The following is a 19,697-nucleotide window of genomic DNA, read 5'->3' as shown; positions in this document are numbered from 1 at the left end:
CTCGGCGCTGCAGCCACGACTGACGCTTCCCTCAGATGCTATTATTCCTGTAAGGGGGGATGGGCTTGGGCAAAGAGAGGAGCCAGGAAAGTAGTCCAGGCAGGAGCTTTTAGAAGAATCTCAATCTTATCTTAACTCCAATAAGTTTGCTATTTTAAGGTGGCTCTGAGATGGCTTGAGCAAATCAAAGCTTAGCTGCTGTCATCAGTATCTGTTGCAGTTAGAAACTCTTTCCATGTGACTTTGGCACTGTTTCTACTCATATGCAATATTTATGCTCTAAGATATTGATATGAATCAGAAGCTGAAGTCTTTCCAGTGGTGTTTAGTGGCCTGGTTGGAAAAATGCCATTTCTATTTATAATAAGACGAAGATAAAAATATTAAAATGGATGTGTTCAAATATAGTCCGTTTTGACTCTAGTCCGGATTTTTTCCCCCCTCTCTCTCTGTTCATCAGACAGAGAACTTACAAAATCCTAAATAATCCTGCTGGGCTATTTTAGATTGCTTTTCCCACAGAACACAAAACAACGATGCTGCTTCCTTTAAAACTCCTATACGTGGTTGAAAGATTTGGCCAGCGAATAAAAAGAAACGCCTGGCAGTGCAAGGTTTTCCGTTCGCGTCGGTGGCAGGGAAGCCAATGGTTAAATCTTCCTGTACCACGGAGAGCTGCCTGAAGCTGAGAGAGAATAGAGTTTATGCAGGACTGTGTGTGGAGCTGCTCGCTGCTAGTGTAAAAATAGACAGCAATACATCAATTCCACAGTCTCTGCTGGCTACAATTCATACAGGGGGGAAAATAACGCAAGCAGTTTCCTCGTAATCTCTGGAGTCTAGTGGGGGGACGGAAGACCTCGGCGTGTTTGCATTCAGCACAATGGAATGCTCTCGGAAGGAAAGTTTGGGCAACTTGGGAAACAAGCGAAACTTTCTGTGGACTCTGGTGAGATGGACTCGAATTGAATTGCATGGAGGATCCCAGCTGCTAACAATGAATCTGGCAAAAGACTGCGAGTGTTTCCTCTGGGTAGCTGGGGGCACGTAGGGTAAGGGGGAGGATCAAGCCCACACGTGATTTGATTAAATAAGATGTCCATGTGGTGCAGCGATACACATCTAAAGTGAAAATAATTTGGCCAAGGCCGTCTGTGAATGCATTTTTCCTATCTAGCGAGGCATGCCCGGGATTCTTAACTCTTTGCTGGGTTTGCAAATGTTGGCTCCATTTGCCCTCCCTTGCCTTGGTAGATCGTATTTGTGGATTGTAATTGTTATCTTGTTCTGATTTCTTGGTAAGGCGGAATAGATATGGATAATTCATATGCCCTGTAGCCATTATGAGTCAGGGTTATAAGTGGCTTCAAAGTCCTAATTGTCTTTGAGTAGCCGGAGTGTCCTGTGGGTGGTTGTCTGGCTGGCACTGTGGGTCTCAGCTGCTGTAGTTTCATTTTTCCATCATGTATTATTCCTGATGCTGTTAGGAGTTGATTGAGGAACTAGATCATATGGAAATAAGGAAGATTTATTTTAATCATTGGAATTCCTGCAGTCATTTTCAAATAAACATCAGAAGCATTTAGAATAGTGGCCTTTAAATTTTTTTCTTAAGGAGGAAAGGTCTTGGCTACTTGTCCAGCCATGGATAGGGTCGCCAGTCGGCTGAGATTGGCCAGTCACTTCTCTGTTGCACTATAGGCAGCTAGCTGCTAGAAGCTTTGCCTACACGGCAGCGGCTCTGGGAATCACCTCCGCCTGTATAAAATATTACGAGCAGCAGGTAGCGTTGGCAGTTTTCATTTTTTGAATCATTAATGTTTGCTGTCATCCTAAAACGTATTATGCCCTTTTGCACATAATGACAGGGTAGTACATTGGTTAATATAGGCCTATATCACTATAGCTACTTGGAGTGCCCCGTGTTTCACAGTTTAATGAAGGTGATGTACAGTAAGGTTACTAAGATTGATAGAGACAATTCACATGACATACACCCCACTAAGACTGTCATTCTTTACTGCCCCTCTCTCCACCCCCTTTCCCCTGTCTTAACTAATTTTTTTAAGAACCAAGTTTCTTTTTTCATTAATATAATTAATGTGGCCAAGTCCACTCCTTCTTCTCTCTCTCTCTTTAAAATTTACCATCAATGGCACAAAAACCTCCAAAAGGTTAATGGAGAATTATACTTAATTATAATGATTCATTATCATCAGTGCAGTTAAGCTAATTTATTGTCTGCTCCTTAACTAAAAGTCTGTTGGGGTGAAATAACATACAATAATTAGCCTTTTGTGTTTAGTGACTGCTTTATCCTCTTAAATCTTATTATAAAATTGAGGCTACAGTTGTGAAATACCTGTCATAGTTGCAAAGAGGCAGTAGAATGTGTCTGTGTAATTGCAATAAAGCATACCTGTTACAGAGGTATAGGGAAACAGTAAATATCAGCATGTCAGATGAGGACAGTTACAGGGCTTGGACTGTTAAGTCTGGCATTGTCCAAAGGCCAAATATAAATTAATAACAGGAACACTTGCTACCACTAATGTGTTTTAGATTAGCAGGATAATGCCACATTCAGAAGCACAGATTTTATTAGCATGTCAACATTGGCAAGAACACGTGCACTTTTCTCAACCATAACATAAAAGCAAAATGAGAGAGAGAGAGAGCGCACGAGCGAACAAGTGAGAGGAAGGAAAGGAATATGTAAATGACAAGATAGCACCAATACAACAAATTGAGCTGGTCTGTTCAATGGTTTTCAAAAGTTATTTAAAAATACATATTTATGGAAGGTTAAAGGGTTTTGAGCAAGTCATGCCAAAGAGGGCAGTTAAAGAGAGAGACAACAAGAAATTGTCCACAAATCAGTATGCCACTTTAGCATTCCAAAACATGGTTGGTTCCTAAGTTTCACAACAGGAACTTAAGCCATATGTAGACAGCCTACATTTTCTTGATTATTTTTACTTTTGTGTTGCTATTTTTGTTGTTCATGTTTTTTTTTTTTTTTAAATACTATTCCCCTATAAAATCCTAGTGTATCTTGCACCGTTGAAAAAGTTCTCCCCCATCTCTGAATTGGTGACATTGAGGAAAAGTTAAGATAGTGTGTTTGGGCTTGGAGGATCAGCTGTGTGGGCAAGAATGGAGTCTGGGCAGTGTTACATCCACAACCAAATATGAGCATTGTACCAGAACGAGATCTCTTCAGCCCAGCCTCCAGTTACTTATATGCCTTGTCAAGTATACTGATCTGTAATTTTGGGCTAACTCAGATAATAAAAGGAAAGACCAATAAAATGATAAGGAAAGAGTTTTGATGGTGAGGAGGGCCCTTTCTTTGCATTCCCTTGTCCCTGCTGCCAGGGATCTCACTGGGGTCCAATGGTCTTAGAGAAGGATGGCAATGATTTTCAGTCTCGCCCCATCCTCCCCTTACCAACTGCTGACTCCATTACCCAGTACTTACTTCTCAGCGTGTTGCTTTTGATCACACTGCTGCATATGACCTGTGTAATGTGGCCTGCTAGGAATCCCTGCCAGGGATAACAGGGGTGCTTGAGAAAGAAAATCTGCATAAAACTTATTTCATTCAAAATGTAAATGTCAAGGAGCATCTTTCGTTTTATGCCTAACTGCAGCCTGGATGTGAACAATTCCACAGCATGTCTCCCGACCTTGGAAGGCAGGGCCATGAGGGTGCTGCGTCAGTGTGTGCCTCCTGATTTAGACACCCCCACTTACAGGTGGATGAAGTCCTTACTGTTCTGGCAATGCCAGACCCCTGCAATAGGAGTTCCTGCAGTGTTCTTTACTGTCTGTGGACTGACATTAGCGGTTAGGTAGCCAATTCAAGTTTAGGAGACCACCTCATTGGTAAGGGGAGTCCACTTGCCTCCAAAAGCCGCATGGTAAAACAGTTAAAAAGACTGTCTATTTCACGTAAGGGGATGACATGCTTTGACAATCTACAATAATCTTGGTGATAAGCAGCCCAGCCATGGTAGAGATATTTTAAACCTCTCAATATGTAGAAATTATTTTAAAACTCTAAACAAAAATAGTTATTTTAAATTCACATAGAGCACAGTTTAGATATACATAAATAATGAACAAAATATAGTGATGGTATGCTATTGTGAGTTTTCTTTTCCAGGTACTAGGTGATTCCAACCGTACACACACATATGTGTGCACACACATATGTGTGCACACACATACGCACACACACACACATCTTGCAAGTTACATACAAAAGCCATATAGAAAAAAAATTATGATTTTTGTCTTTCGTCTTAAGGAACTTGCTTTTGCCTTTAAGGATGAAGTCCAGAAAGTCATGAAGAGTCAAATAAGAGTAAATGTTTTAAATAATAATTCAGGAGAACCACAGATGAGTCAAAGGGCTTTGCATCATTAGTTGCTAAATGAATTATTTGGATTATAATGCTTAAAAGGAGTGTAAATGGAGAAAAGTTTTCCTAGTGTAGTTCCTCTGTTCTTTTTCCATATAGTAATAGTTTATTGAGTGTCTATTATGTGTGATAAAATTTCCGAGGTAAAATCAAGTTTGTATTATGGTTAACTATAAGACAGTTTAAAACTTTGGAAGCAGTAACTATCAAACAGGTAGCAAGGATTTTGTACAAAGAGGTCCAAAAATATCTAGTTGATTTCTAACTGGAAGAATCAGAGAAAGCTTCGTGGAGCTTGGTATTTACCATGTGTTTGGAGGTAGCTTTTGGATGGAATAAAGCAGGGAAATTATCCTTCAGGAGCCAAGTGAGTAAAGATTTTAGGATGTTTTTCCTGGTGATTAAAGTGCCAGAAACTAGCTTTGGTAGTGTAGTTGAATTAACTAGGCTTAATTCCTATCACATGCTATTGCAGTTTAATAAATTCCTGTGGTTAATGGAAGCCTTTTTAAATTTTTTTTTCTGCCTCCTGCAGTGTGCTGCTCTGGTTGGTGAAGACCAGCCTCTTTGCCCAGATCTTCCTGAACTTGATCTTTCTGAACTAGATGTGAACGACTTGGATACAGACAGCTTTCTGGGTGGACTCAAGTGGTGCAGTGACCAATCAGAAATAATATCCAATCAGTACAACAATGAGCCTTCAAACATATTTGAGGTAAGGACATCCTTTGGAAACATTAATTTTTCACTGAGTTTGGCTTGGGCCAGACTAACATGGTAATAGACCTGAATGCATAATGAGTTCTTACTTTGCTATCATCCAAAGACTTTTCATCACAGTTACATACTTTCTAATTTATGAAAAAACAGCATTTGGAAAACAAATGTTTTATTTTTATTTTTTTAAAGATTTAAAAAATAAATCAACTAGGGACTAGGAATCAACAACTGTGAGTTAAACTGTGTTGAAATACGAAAGGGTTGTGAAAGATTAGTGACAAAGAAGAACAAAAGTCTAAACCTGTTTATTCCTGTCTATTTCCCACAGAAAGAATGAGCAATAAATGGTACCTCATATAAATTAATAAATAAGAAGGCCTTTCTTTTTAACCAAGGGGGTAGATGTCTACCTTTGTTTGCTTTACTAATTAGGTGAGCTCTTTTGATTATTATTATTAATTATATTTTTGGTTCATATCTCTAATTTCTTTATATAATGGGAATTGCTAAACTTGACTAGTCTACTGTATACTTATAAATCAGTCAAAATTCATTTACTTTTCAGTAGCAAGAATTACCTCCGTGACTCCGGACTCTTATTATAAGCCTACCCTATAATAAAGAATGTTAATCTATTCCTATTAAAGTGTTACTTTGAGAAAAGGAATTCTCTCCCACAAGATCAGTACTCATTTACTTGAAATACATTATTTTTTATAAGAACAAACATTTAGTGAGTACTCTGGCAAGTGAATTAAACGAAGGATGACATATCGGCTAGTTTTCTTTATCACAACCGCCAGTGCCATCATCATCATCATCTAATGTTTTCTGAGCACCTACTATGTGCTGGACTTTTCTTATTCATCAGCAAAGACATTTCTTATACTTCCATGTTATTTGGTTGAAATCTGAGTCTTAAGAAAGCCAAGTTTAAAATATTAATTGAGTTTTGCTGGAACCCAGCATATAATACATGCTGAATAAATGTTTGTTAAATCATGAGAGAATGATGAATATATTAATGTTGATAACAATAATAGTAATGACAATAATGGCCAACATTTTGGTATACTCATGCTTCATATATGTCATCTCACTTATCCGTGAAAACAATGTATTGTTAGGTCCTATTGTTATCATTCCTGTTTTACATATGCAGACACTGAAACTCAGAGAGGTTATTTGTTTTCCCCAAATCACACAGTTGACAATAAAGGCCTGGGATTTGAACCCCAAATTTATCGGACTTCAAAGTTTATATCCTTGATAAAAATAGAGAACCCATGAATTTGGGTGACAGCCATCCTTTACAAAGACATATCAAGCTGCTTCTTTGCTCAATATATTTAAAAATAGAACAGAATCTTTCCTTTCAGTGTTGGTTGGCACGGAGGTAGAGTTAGCTGGTGAGCCGAGACGGCTGTAGGTTCTGCCGATGGCTGAGATTTTGTAATACCTCTGGAGATTAAGTGGGTTTTAGAAGAATGCTTAAGGTAGTAGAGTTTGGACTGGGGAGACAGAACAAGGTGGAGGGAACACTGAAGGTTGTGGTTAGTTCTACTTTCCCAGGCTTCTCAGCCGGGTCTTAGAAAGTTCATGTGAGGACTTGGCCAGTTAGAACTGGTAAATTGAACATTCCTCACTCAGTACACTTGTCAAGTTACAGGCCCATTCTAAGTCATGCTGCATTAAATAAACAGTGCTTTAAAAAATGTCCATCTCCATAGACCTCTTATCTAAAAATCACCTATTTCATATCAGGTGAATGCCATGCATTTTGTAGAGGCTAGAGAATAACTTAGCGGTAGGGGAGATGGCATAGGAGTCAATGCCTCTCTGGTGGGCTACTTTAAAAAAATACAACTTTCTCCATAACTTTTATGTCCCTATATTTTGTGTTGTGGTATTTGTGAGAGGTACTTTGCATTTATACCTTCAGGAGACTTGGTTCAGCATCTAGTTAATTATCTACATGTAGGTGCTTAATATATGCCATGCCACCCTTTTTGTCTCCCTGTATCATATTCTATGCTAATAAAATTATTTTCAGCACTCTAAAACAGAAGTTCATTTAATTTAATCTCTCATTAGGTCATTTTAAACCAATGATTCTCAACCAAAGGCGATTTTGGTCCCCGCCCCACACCCCAATTCACGGGACATTTGACAATGTCTGGAGGCATGTTTGGTTGTTATCACTGGGGACAAGGGGATGCTACGAGCATTTATTGAGTAGAGACTAGAGACAAGGGATGCTGCTAAACATCCAACAGCATACACGACAGCTCCCACCACAAAACATGATTCAGCCTCCAGTGAAAAAAGCACTGTAGTTGAAAAACCCTGCTTTTAAATAAAGTCACAGGCTTCCCCTTTATAAATTACTAATGATTAATTGGTCAGATTTCTGAGAGAAGACATAGTAAGCTACTGGATATAAAGAATGAGAAGTCATATAACGATATCGGGATGCCTGGGGCTCCAGGACTAATATGTCAGGTATTCTCTTAGTGTCAGAGGGCAAAAGTGACTGTTTAGGTAAGTTCCCATAACAGTTTTCTCTGATGTCACAAAGCCCATTCTTTATCGAGGCAAAGGGTAAAGTCATATGTGGCAATGCCCTTACCAAGAGCAGCAGCTTCAGGAGTATTTGCATGGCATGAGGACACCTCCACTCTTTGCCCTCTAGTGTTAAACTCAGGCATCTTTTCTATAATGCGAAAGGAAAGTGTGTTTTCAGCACAGGTGACATTCTAAAATTGGGTCTTCCCTGTGAAGAAGGTTCATATGAAACCAGATAATTCTTTCATGGCCACAGGTTTGTGTTGCTTCTACCAAAGCAGCATTTCAGGGAAGTGCCTTCCCAGGGCCGGCCACTCACAGTGGACTTTTCACCTGCACTCACCTTCTTCCAATTTGCAAAGCCCTGCCTCATCACATTTGAGAAGGCCTTGTACTTGAGCAAGTTAAACAGTCACGGGCTCTGCTGTCTCTGATCTGACAATAACAAGCATTATCTACTTTGGATTCCCAGAATAAAATCAGGCACTGAGTAGTTAAATGCTTTTCCCTGACTCAAGTAGCACGTCAATGACACCACTGGAAACTGGCCATCGACTGAATTCTCATCAAAGCAGAAAGTGGGATTTAGGGATATATAATAGAGTGGCAGAGTCTTAAAATGTTGAGAGTAAATTATGTATCTCTTCTTTTTGTTTCTTCCATATGTTTGAATCTAAGTTTAATTTTTATTTAACATCACAAACTTAATAATGATAAAAAATGAAGCTGAATGTCACAATTTGAGAAAGGGAATTCTGGGTGTTGGCAGAGGGGTAGCAACATGCAATGGCACATGTTGGTTGAGTAACTGGACACGCAAACAATGTTCTCTGCTTACGCAACCTGTGTTTGGATGTGTAAATGCAGGTGACCAGGTACGATTCAGAAGCCACTTTAAAAAACAAAGCAAAAGGCTCAGAGGTAACAGCCTCCAGTGAATCTGATCCATGTGTAAGGAAAACAGGATGCGTCCCTGGACCGGCTGGTAGCAAGATTTATGTTTCAGAATATTGCAACATAACTTCCTTCCCTCTGTTGCCTTTGTGCATTGTTTGAAGGAGGAGAATAAAGGACTACTTTTACAGCACAGCAGTCTGTAAAGATGGATGGCATGGGGTTAGTTTAAATAGCATATTGGCCTTTCTGGGTCACTGTGGGCAACCTTGTCCCTGGTTTATTTTAACACCTGCTTTAATGCCTCCATGATACAACTGAATGGGCATCTTTCATTCATTCGTCTGTTACTTCTGAATGAAGCTACTTGGGGTTCGTTAGAATGATGGCAAGTGAGAATGCAGTCGTCTCTAGGTCATTACTTGTAATACGTTCTGAGGCCTGCCTTTGCTGATGGGGAGAGAAGGACTCTCACAGCTGTAGCCAGCGTTCATGTTTGGTCATTGCTGGAACTCTCAGGAAGCCTGAAACTGTGAACTTTGTAGCAGAAAAGGGTGAGTGGTGATTTTGTATTTGTGTGTAAATTATCCTGCTATATGCGATCAAGGAAATGAATGTGGACGCTTTCAAGGCTACTTGGTTATTCTAGTGGGAATATAGATACTTTACATTTCTTCATTTGGCTTTCAGTTATATTCTAAATTTTGCAAAAATGGACATATATTATGTACCTATCAAAAAGTTAAAAATAACAAATATTGGCAGTTCAACAGACCATGAGCATTTGAGGAGTAGGGAATCTGCCTGTCTTGTTCACTGACATTTTTCTAGATATTTTCTCAGAAAATAGCAGAAAGTAAGAACTCAACAAATACTTGTTGCATGAGTGAGTTGATCTTCATGTGTTTATTGATAGAATGAACTGCGTTAGGTAATGTGAAGATTATATACAAAGCACAAAAGAAGGCCTGTGTCCTAAAGGACTTTAAATCTAGTTTGGGAGGCAAAATGAACAAATGTAAAACAATTAGGAAACCATGCAAGGCTGTGTATACAAATATACAAGTATATGCATATGTTTTTAGGTCTTAGCAATTCGAAAACAATACAAGACTGTATATTCATGTATATGTATATATGTATATGTACCTACATAGGATTATATATATATTTGCAATTTGCAAACATTGCAAGCTCGTGTATGCATATATGCATGCATATATATGTGTGTGTATGTATGTGTATTTCTAGCTGAGGAGATAAACAGCAAGAATAAATTCACAAAGCCTTGTAAGAGAAGAGCAGAGCGTTTTCATAGACGGGATGTGGAGGTGAGGAGCTTGGTTTACTCAAAGTAAAATACATATTAATGGGAACATGGCAGTAGTGGGAGTAAGTTTGGATGTAAGGTAGGTACAAAATTACGGTGGGTCATGAGAACCCAGTTGGAAATGTTTAGAGTCTGTTTAGAAAGTAGGATGTCATTGAAGATTTTTTAGCAGATCAACATAATGGAGGTGGTATTTAAGAGTGATAATGCTGACAGTCTTAAGAGGTGTAGGCAAGTAGGAAATACGGAAAATCAGACAGCAGGCAGTGCTGCATTCCAAACCCAATGTGATACAGGTACAGGGAAGGGACAAGGTGATAGCAGAGGGGGTGGCATTCAGGGAACAGATTCAAAGTACCTTGAAGGAAAATTCCATCAGCCCTGATAACTCTGAGTTCGGATAGAGAGAGAGGTGGTAAGGAATGCTAACTCAAAGATATTCCAAAGAGAAGCAGAACCTCGTGGATATCGTTCCTGGTTAAGTTTCTGCTCACCTTTAGGAGCTGAAGTACTTTCCTAGATTCGTGAGTCATTTTACAAAGGGGCCCTCTATCTTTCCACTGCCTCAGGGACAGAACATATTTAACCCAATCCACAAATTTACGTGGTGTCTGCTTTTTTTCACTTGTCTCCTTGGAGGAAATTCTGCAGCCTTCCATGGTAATGAATTCCTGCTTCTGACTGTGCCTGTGGTCAGACAGACTTTTCTATGAATGGCAAACCTCTTGGAATTTTAACAAAACAAATAGACAAGAAAAAAAGAATGCATGTATATACAACCTCACCTTAATTTACTCATTGGAAGAATAAATTCTTTTTTGTTATGTGGGAGGACTGAATTAATTTACAATAATCACTTTTATAAGATTTCTGGGATTTCCAATTTGCAATCGATAAATGTGTGTCATTTAAATTAAATTTACGGCCCACAGCCAGATTTTTGCCACACTTGGTAATGACACTTACAGAGAACATAGACTTCAAGTAAGAAAATAATAGCCATTTAAGTGGAGAGATAATTGGCTGTAACATAAGAACATTGAAGAATGTTGAAACTCATGGAGACTTATGGAGTATTTTAAAAATTTATGTTGTACTTATCTTTGCATTTGTAGTCTACCACAAAATTCCAAATTCTGGGTATAAATCAGTTAGATGTTCATCTTGGAGAGTCACAAATCAGGAAGCAACAATCTGACCCAGCCTGTGTGCTGCTTTATTTTCAGCCTCTCCTGTCGGCTTATCTTGCAGGGAGACTAAATAGTGTTGTTCGTTTGTGTGTGTGTGTGTGTGTGTGTTCATCTACACACCTCATTTAAGCACTGTGGTTTTAGACTTCTCGGCTTGATAACATCTGGCTTATCTTGGGAACATCTGGTTTATCACCCTATTTCTTCCCTGCCATTATGCTGACCACTGGAAAAATATGGCTCAGGAGTTCTGACCCACAGGGCTCTGTCTCTTGGCATCAACCCCTGCTAATAAATAGCAACTCACAGGATGCAGGTTACATGACCATCTTTCACTGGCACTGGCGGCTTTTGTTAATGGAAGGTGTGGCTAGGAGAGATGAAATTGGCTGCTTTTTGTTTTTTTTTATGGACGTTGATTCGGTTCTTAGCCATTTGCAGTTTGCAAAGTGAGAATGTGTATGTTTCATTAGGCACAAGGATTTCAGAAAGTGCTATTTTGTATTTTGGGATAGGAGAAACCAATGATTTTATGTCAGATACTCTAGGCACTCCAGAAAGTAAACTGGGACATTTTATGGGCTTATTGTAGGTTTTTCCAACCTCCCGGAGTCTCAACTGGCTCATCAAAGTTACTCTGCCTGGATATCTTTGGGGCCAAAATAGTGGAGACCCAAATTCACAAGGAGGAAATCTTGGAGCAGAATCAGGAAAAAGTGGCTCATTGCTTCTTAGATTTACTTCAAAGATAATAGTGTAGGTGAAAGTAATCACAAGGTTCAGGGTGCTGCATTGGACAAACTGTCTATTTGTATAGCAACCATGTGTCTGTGTGGAGACCTTATACACTTGCTGTGTTTATTTGTCCATGCACCACTATCTCTACGCCAGGTCCTGGAAGCACAGCCCAGCAGATGACTCACCTCTGGATGGAATCAACACACAAAGCAGATAAAAAGCTGAACATTAAAGACCACATTGTTAAAGCAGAGAGCCAAATTGTTCCTCCACCATTCCCTATCCCAGACTTCACATGTAACAAGGTTAATTTGTCCCTATAATTATGTGCCTATTCTTTGAGTAATGAAAAATTTTATTGTGGGTTTTATAAAATGAATTGCCTGTGATGTAAAACAATTTCAGTAAGGGCCATTTTTTTTTCTTCTTCTTAACCTCTCAGGTTCCTTTTAACTTTTTTTTTTTTTTTTTTTTTTTTTTTGAGATGGAGTCTCGCTCTGTCGCCCAGGCTGGAGTGCAATGGCAAGATCTCAGCTCACTGCAACCTCCCCCTCCTGGGTTCACACCATTCTCCTGCCTCAGCCTCCCTAGTAGCTGGGACCACAGGCAACTGCTACCATGCCCAACTAATTTTTTTTTTTTTGTATTTTTAGTAGAGACGGGGTTTCCCCATGTTAGCCAGGATGGTCTCAATCTCCTGACCTCGTGATTCGCCTGCCTCGGCCTCCCAAAATGCTGGGGTTACAGGCGTGAGCCACTGCACCCGGCCTCCTTTTAACTTTTAAGACTGTGCGCTCAGAGGTACGTTTGAAAGCAAGGCAGCATCCTATGCTTTACTGTAGCTAGAATGAGAGCAGGGAAAAGGGGAGAGAGTTCCACAATGAAATACACACTCTTATTCTTGGCAATGGCAGAGTTGTTTGAAGCTAAATGACTTCTTATCCATTAAGCCATTTGTCCCAAAGTGATGATAGAAGATACTTTTGTGCCTTTTCTTTTCCAAAATGATGGAGTGATTTGCACAGTTTCAGATTCTAAACACTAATATTTTGTAGACCTGCCCATCTCCATTACTACTGCAAGTTATTCATTCAAGGTTTGCAGCCAGATGGATTAATGAATTACCAGATCTTGCATAAAATGACTTGGCCTGACTTAAACAACTGCTTTTTTTTTTTCTTTCTCCTTTTCTTTTTTTGGGGGTTAGGGTGGGGAGCAGTCTTACAATGGGTGTTAATGGGCTGTAGAGGGAGTGAGCCCCCATTGAGTTTTTTTAAACTAGCTTTTTTAAAGCTTCACTGCACTTTTTCATTCTTTTCTGAACTTCTGCTCAGAAACCGTCAGTTCAAGGAGGAGCAATCAGGCTGGTAGGGCAGAGAGGAGGAAGGAGACTCAGTAGTCAAATCCCTGGTGGCCGATGCCCTTCCCTGCGCCAAATCAGCATGATTTATCAGAGCCCTCTCTTCAGCACAGAGTTGAGAGTGAGTTCCAGGGTCCTCCTCACACAATATGCATAGCTGGAGCTCTGAACTTTGAAGGAAAGCCTCAGAGCTATTTGCAAAATGCTGGTGCTTAGTGAATACTAAATTACATTTAGGAAATAGTCTACTGCTACCAGTTATACTTCATTTTTATTCTTGACACAGACACCTAAATCAGAGAACAGTAACATTTCAGAGATTATGGAAGCAGTTTGGGTATGCTCCAGCACTATAATAGGATCAGAATTTTAAGGCCTTTTGTATTATTACCAATAGTCACTTAGTTTCTACTGCAGTGTACTTTGTAGGGAATTACAGCTTTTACTAAAAAGATTAAAATGCTATTATGCAAATGATTGCAGTATGTTATTATGTTTACAAATTAACATCCATGGCTCAACACACAAATTAACTAACTATGCTATCTGTGTTATTAAGGATTTAATAAAGTAACTGTTAATAAAAATGGGTAGCTTGGAACTTTAGTAGAAAGCAATTGTGATTTAACACATGGAACTTGAGCATTGTGTTTAATGTTCTAGGTGATATAATGGTAAAATAAAGTTGAAAAAAGCACATAGAAAAACCAAAACTGTGTGAACAGCAGAGCTGCTTGCCTGAGAGGCTGATGAACGTGAACTAAATAGCTTCAAGCTACAATGTACAGTGGGCAGCATAGCAATAAATCTAAGCAAAGCACACAAAACATCTTCTATTAATAAATAGTTCATTGAAATGATAATTATCCTCCATTACGTGTTTGATATGTTCCATACACACAGAGAATACTTATATTATTCTAAAATGGATCTCAGAGCAAATTTTGCTGTGGCGAATGGGATTTAGCTGAAGAATATCGCTGGGTGATAAAAGAGGAGAAGGCTGGGTTCAGACTAAGATGGCTTTACAAACAGGCTGCAAATTGCTATTCCAGGCTGTTCATAAGAGATCATAAAAGCAAGGAGATAAGAGCCGCCAAGGTCCCTGAGAAATGAATGTATGTGATTATGTTATCTCGTAGGTTGGATTTACTAGACAGACCGACAACACCTTCACTTTAGCCCAACAGGAAAAGTAGAAAGAGATACAGGTTTGGATAACAAACTTTGTTAGAATAGGAAATTCCAAAACACTGTAATTCAAATGTTTCAAAAGAGAGCCAGGATTCCAGTCACTGACTTCTGTGCTGGATCTCAAAAAAAGAGCTAGGGATATGACCTAATATTAAGCAAATAAACAAAAAAGAAACAAAAGAATTACAAGAACATCCTGGAGAACTAATTCTATATTTCAAATATTTTGGACTCATGTTTCTTAATTCTCAAAGATGTTGAGGACTTCTAAGTCCACAAACAATTATCTTTTTAGGTCTCCGTATTGAGGGATACTAACTTGAACTTCTTAGTAGGAATATCTGGATGTGCTTAAGAAATGTACAAGCAGGGAAGACACTACAAAGTTGGTCAAGGTTTGTACCCTTGCATACAATACACGCAATTTATTTTGTTCCAAATAGCACCTCTGTGGTTGCAAAACTACTTATGCACATTTTTTATATCTAGCTTTAGCAAGGTGCCTGGTTCCTTCATTTCCTCCCGCATTTGGATAAATTGTGTTGTTCTTCACTCTTCCAAATTTGTCCTTGTGGAAGCGAACACTTGTAAATTGGTTGAAGCTTGCTAAGAGAAAGAAAGGGAGCGGGTAGGGAAGAGGAGGAAAAAACCTGACCAAAAGCAGTTGCTGTGACAGCTTATGATTTGATGGCTTGTGGTCTTGTCCTGTTCTCAGGCACCTGATCAAGAAAGTGGTACAATCCTGCTATGCAGGCATTCTGGAAATCTTGCCAACATTCACCTGACATGACCAAGGTTTAAAGTCCTTGCTGTAACTTTACAAAGCGTAGTGAGAATGTGTGCCTGTGTATGTGCATATACACTCTCTCATATCCTTTTTTTTTTTTTTAGGGGGAAAAAAGTGATTTTGCCATAGAAGGGTGGTAAAATAATTAGTCCAATAGACAAATATCTTGGCCCATGTTTAAACAGAGCTTTAAGGACACAGTGTTCCCAAGAGTCACATATCTAAATACAAACCAGTATCAGCTGCCATGCAGACCAAAATGTAATAGCCTGCTTTCACATAGGTCATCGTCAATCCATTTTGGTCGCAGTCACACTGCACATCTGTTTCTGCGAGCTGCAGCTTCTTAAGGTGGCATTTGGACTTCATAAGAACACAAACAACCAAGCTATAAATTGCCACTGCTGGAGTTACTTTGAATAAGTGTATACTGTTTCATATTTATAATGGTGAGGCTTCATAATATTCACAGTGAATATATAACACCGATCAGTTCAACAAGCATGAAATTGTATGTTGTCAACTTGTCACATAAATAGAGTCATATTCTGGCTTGCGATAATGTTGAACTAACATTTTTTCCCCCAGAATTGTCGAGAGGGTCACAGAAAAGTGAGGAGGTAGCATTTCCTTTGGGCAGATAACCAGTCAAGGCTATTGTAAAGATGATATTACTGTTGATGAATTCCTTTTCTCCCCTCCCTCCAAAGCACTAGCTTTTCTTGGGTGAATGCTAATTGGCTAATCTGGTGTGTTTCTGCTGTCATCTAACGGTATCATTTTCAGCTAGTACTTGGAGGCTCTTTTTGGGTTGTGTATGTGCGAGTAGCTTTTTTTCCCCTTTAAAACTTCTTTTTTTTTCCTTCTATTCTTGCAGTGCAAATCAGTGCTAATTGTCATGAAATTCTCTAACTATACTCTGGCAAGCTTTCTTGTTGCCTTTTCACCCCAGTTAACTCTTAATGTATTACCAGAGCATTAGGAAATAGTGAAAGCTGGGCATTTTATTCAAACTTAGTTGAGATAGAGAATCTAAAGAGATGCAGAAAAAAATTATTGAACCAAATTTGCACCTCACTAAAAAGAGAAAGGACGAATCAAATGTGCTTGCCGGTAGCTACGGAGAAACTCAGAGACCAGTTTCCACAGTGGCTGATATTTCTGCACCAGAGGCATGGTAGAAACTGATGCAAGTCTGTTTTCACTTTTGAGAAATTCTTAGATGTGTTCAACCTTCCTCATCTTTCTTCCAATGGCCTGAAGACAAAAAGGCATTGCAATCTATATTACCCGCTTAAGCTGCTAACTTCAACACCTTGAGATAGTACTTCAGATTCTCTAAAGCACTATGCAATATTACTGGGGATTATTACCAAGACTTTTCTTTTCATCCCATATCACTTGGGATATGGCTGGTCACATTTTTTTCTTTCTATTTTTTTTTTTTTTTTTTTTTTTGAGACGGAGTCTCGCTCTGTCACCCCGGCTGGAGTGCAGAGGCACAATCTTGGCTCACTGCAAGCTCTGCCTCCTGGGTTCACGCCATTCTTCTGCCTCAGCCTCCTGAGTGAGTAGCTGGGACTACAGGTGCCTGCCACCATGCCTGGCTAATTTTTTTTTTTGTATTTTTAGTAGAGACGGGGTTTCACCGTGTTAGCCAGGATGGTCTCTATCTCCTGACCTCGTGATCCGCCCACCTCGGCCTCCCAAAGTGCTGGGATTACAGGTGTGAGCCACTGCACCCGGCCCACATTTTCTTAGACAAGAACCAATTCACTGGCTAAAGCTCTCAGTTTCCAACTTTTGCAACATCGTCACATTTCTTCTTGCCTGTGGATTTTAAAAGTTCATCTCTCACTTATTTTCTTACCCATTCATCAAAATATAATTGTCATCCATTAGCATGCTTAGTGTCTGGCCATTTTAGGGGGATACAGTGGTTAAAAGTAAACCTAGTCTCTGGCTCCATGAAAATTTTGGTTAGTGAGGAAGACAGGCCTTTTACAAATAAGATAAGCTGTCTGTTTGAGGAAGTAGAGCAGGGAATTTCTCCATCTGTCTCTTACCCAGTTATCACTAGCAGATAAATTCTGCCCTTCTCCTACTTATTGTCTTTAGAAATGCCTTCACCTTGAAATGGAATTCTGCTGGAGAGCATTTCTCCTAGCTAGAGGAATATTCTATTCCAAACCAAGATCTGTCCCACTGCCCCAACAAATGCAAGGCAGTGGGACAGAATATTTGAGGTTGGAAGACCTGAAATTTATGATGTCCTACACACAGTATATTAAAATAACAGTTTGCTCATTGGAAGTGCTGGGTGGCCAGGGAGTGTGGAGGGAAAACAAGAGGAAGCCAACCAAGGGAAGAGAGCAAGACTGTCAGTGGAGAGTTCTTTAACCAGTGTGCAAGTCTGACCTGACCAGAGTGCTGTGCCCTTGGTGGGGCTTCTATGGATGAGAACTGTTTGGTACCATTTTAGGTCTGTTGACCTTTCTATTTGAGAATGGTATTTCAGTCCAGCTGGAAGGACTGACACGCTTTTTGCCTGTTTGAGACACTGGTGTATGTGGCTTTTCTCTCTCTCTCTTGGATCCATCATCTCTAAGTGATAGCTCCTTGCTTCATGGGGTAATGCTATCCAGGGGCTCTCCTGCACCCTTGGGAGAGGCATGTGCAGGAAGAATGCTACCGATCCCTTTCCTCTTCCCTCTGGAGGTACCAGGCATTACATCCCTACCAAGCCTTACTCAATTAGGTCTCTTTCAGATTCTTATAATACTCGAGCTTAAATCCTCTTCTCCACAGTTCTTTCTGAGAAATTTATTTCTGCTTTGAAACGGCTCTTGTATAGGGGAAAAGTGCCTCTATTATAGCACTGCCCTTGGTTTTTCCATGGGCTCTTGGCTTAAGGACATTAGCTTCCCTGGGTGCCATCTCATTTGCTCAGATGTGAAGTTAGAGCTTCTGTATTCCAGACATAGTTCTCCTGGGTGTCCAGGGATCCTTGCCAACCCAGATTCTCTCCAGATATGTTCCCATGTCAGAATCCTCTTGTGTCTTGCCAGCCCATACTTAGCGGGGACACCCTGCTCTCTCCTCTGAGCTGCATATCTCAGCATGCATTTTTCATTTAGGCAATGCTGTCTGATAGGCAGGTTCACCTCCTATTCCCACTGGAGAAGAGTCTGGGCAAATGCCTGAAAGTTTGAACACAGCAATGCCGTATAGGATAAGTGACTTCTTTTCCTTGCTGGTCCCCAATTCCAGGGCTCTGCGTGCAACAGATTTGAGAGTTACATTAGGTCACAATGCCACTGTCTAGCTCCTTTAATCCTATCACCGGCAATCCCAGCAATGTAGCCGAGGTGGCTGCCCCTGTCCTGAAGGACTTTGTGTCAGTTTCTCCTGGGACAAATCTAGTCTGGACCGCTTTGCAACATTTGTTCCAACTGAAAATTTTGACAAAGACATTCTGTTCACAAAGAGCCAACAAATGTTCTGTGTTTCGATACATTTGGAGGTTACAAAATGTTGCCTGGTCTTGGCAGATAACTAAGTCTGGGGACCCACATAGTGCAAGCCATGCCCTGTTTAATTTGTCTTTCAATGGCAAATGTGTTTCTTCTGTGATTCAGCATAAGGGATGATACCCTCCAATAGGACTGTGTGACCTCCCTGCTGCTTTTGTGGTATAGAAAAGGAAAAACAAAACAAAACACGGATACCACTTTTTTCCTTTAGTTGCTGGTTTATTTTTATTTCCAGCTACATCTTTTATAGTTGAAAGAGAAGATGTATGTTCCATAGATAGTACGCATTTTTATGGTTATTTTTATAATTCATACTGGAAAACCTAATTTCTGTAGCCATTAAAAATTTAGGATTATTAATTGTCAGAAACATAGGTGAGAAGTACACTGTTTTTAAAATGTCTCTGAGAAGCCAAACTAGATTCAGAAAAATTCCCTCAGACGGAGCACATTTTATTTCCAGATACACTTCTTCATCCCTCACTTAACGCTTGCTTCCTTTTGCTTTACTTATGATTTAAATGAATCCAGTTGTCTAATGTGCTATCCGATATGTGATGTTCTATGAGCACATATGACATTTGAAGAAATGGTTTAGAAAATTCATGAAATGGTGACAGTAAAAAGATACTGGTGAGCAGTGACAACTGACCAAAAGAGACAAGACTACAAACTACAGAAAGTTGACAAACCCTGAAAATATGACAGTCTGGGGCCTTTTAGTTTGAGGGAAAATAATCCTATATTTCTCAATAGGTCCATATAGTCATTTTGCAATAGCAGGCAGTGCTACCAAAATCAATCCTCATAATTTTTAAAGTGGGGAAAATATGTAAATAAGTGATTCGGAAATCTTTCCATAAAAAAGTTTTAATAAAAAGTTTGGTGCTTAAGCAAGTTAAGTTCCTTGATTTATCTGCACCAGTGCCTATGTGGATTAAAGCCTGATCATGTGAGGA

General features: G+C 39.6%; 1 protein-coding gene across 12 annotated transcripts in view; it reads left to right on the top strand.

The window, feature by feature from the left end:
- Window positions 1-19,697, top strand: part of PPARGC1A (PPARG coactivator 1 alpha) — a 684,626-nt gene that overhangs the window by 587,056 nt on the left and 77,873 nt on the right. For 9 of the 12 annotated variants that reach the window (XM_016951407.3, XM_016951411.3, XM_016951413.4 and 6 more), the window contains one exon: window positions 4,963-5,142. In XM_016951407.3, the coding sequence (XP_016806896.1) occupies window positions 4,963-5,142 (180 nt within the window). Of the gene's footprint in view, window positions 1-506; window positions 1,053-4,962; window positions 5,143-5,225; window positions 9,161-19,697 lie in introns of those variants that run through there. The other 3 variants (XM_016951408.3, XM_054683747.1, XM_063809427.1) reach the window with 3 other exon arrangements.

Source organism: Pan troglodytes, chromosome 3, assembly GCF_028858775.2.
Source record: "Pan troglodytes isolate AG18354 chromosome 3, NHGRI_mPanTro3-v2.0_pri, whole genome shotgun sequence".
NCBI classification, from domain to species: Eukaryota; Metazoa; Chordata; class Mammalia; order Primates; family Hominidae; genus Pan; species Pan troglodytes.
The sequence above is the reverse complement of the archived record's forward strand: the minus strand, read 5'-3'. Positions and strand labels throughout refer to the sequence as shown.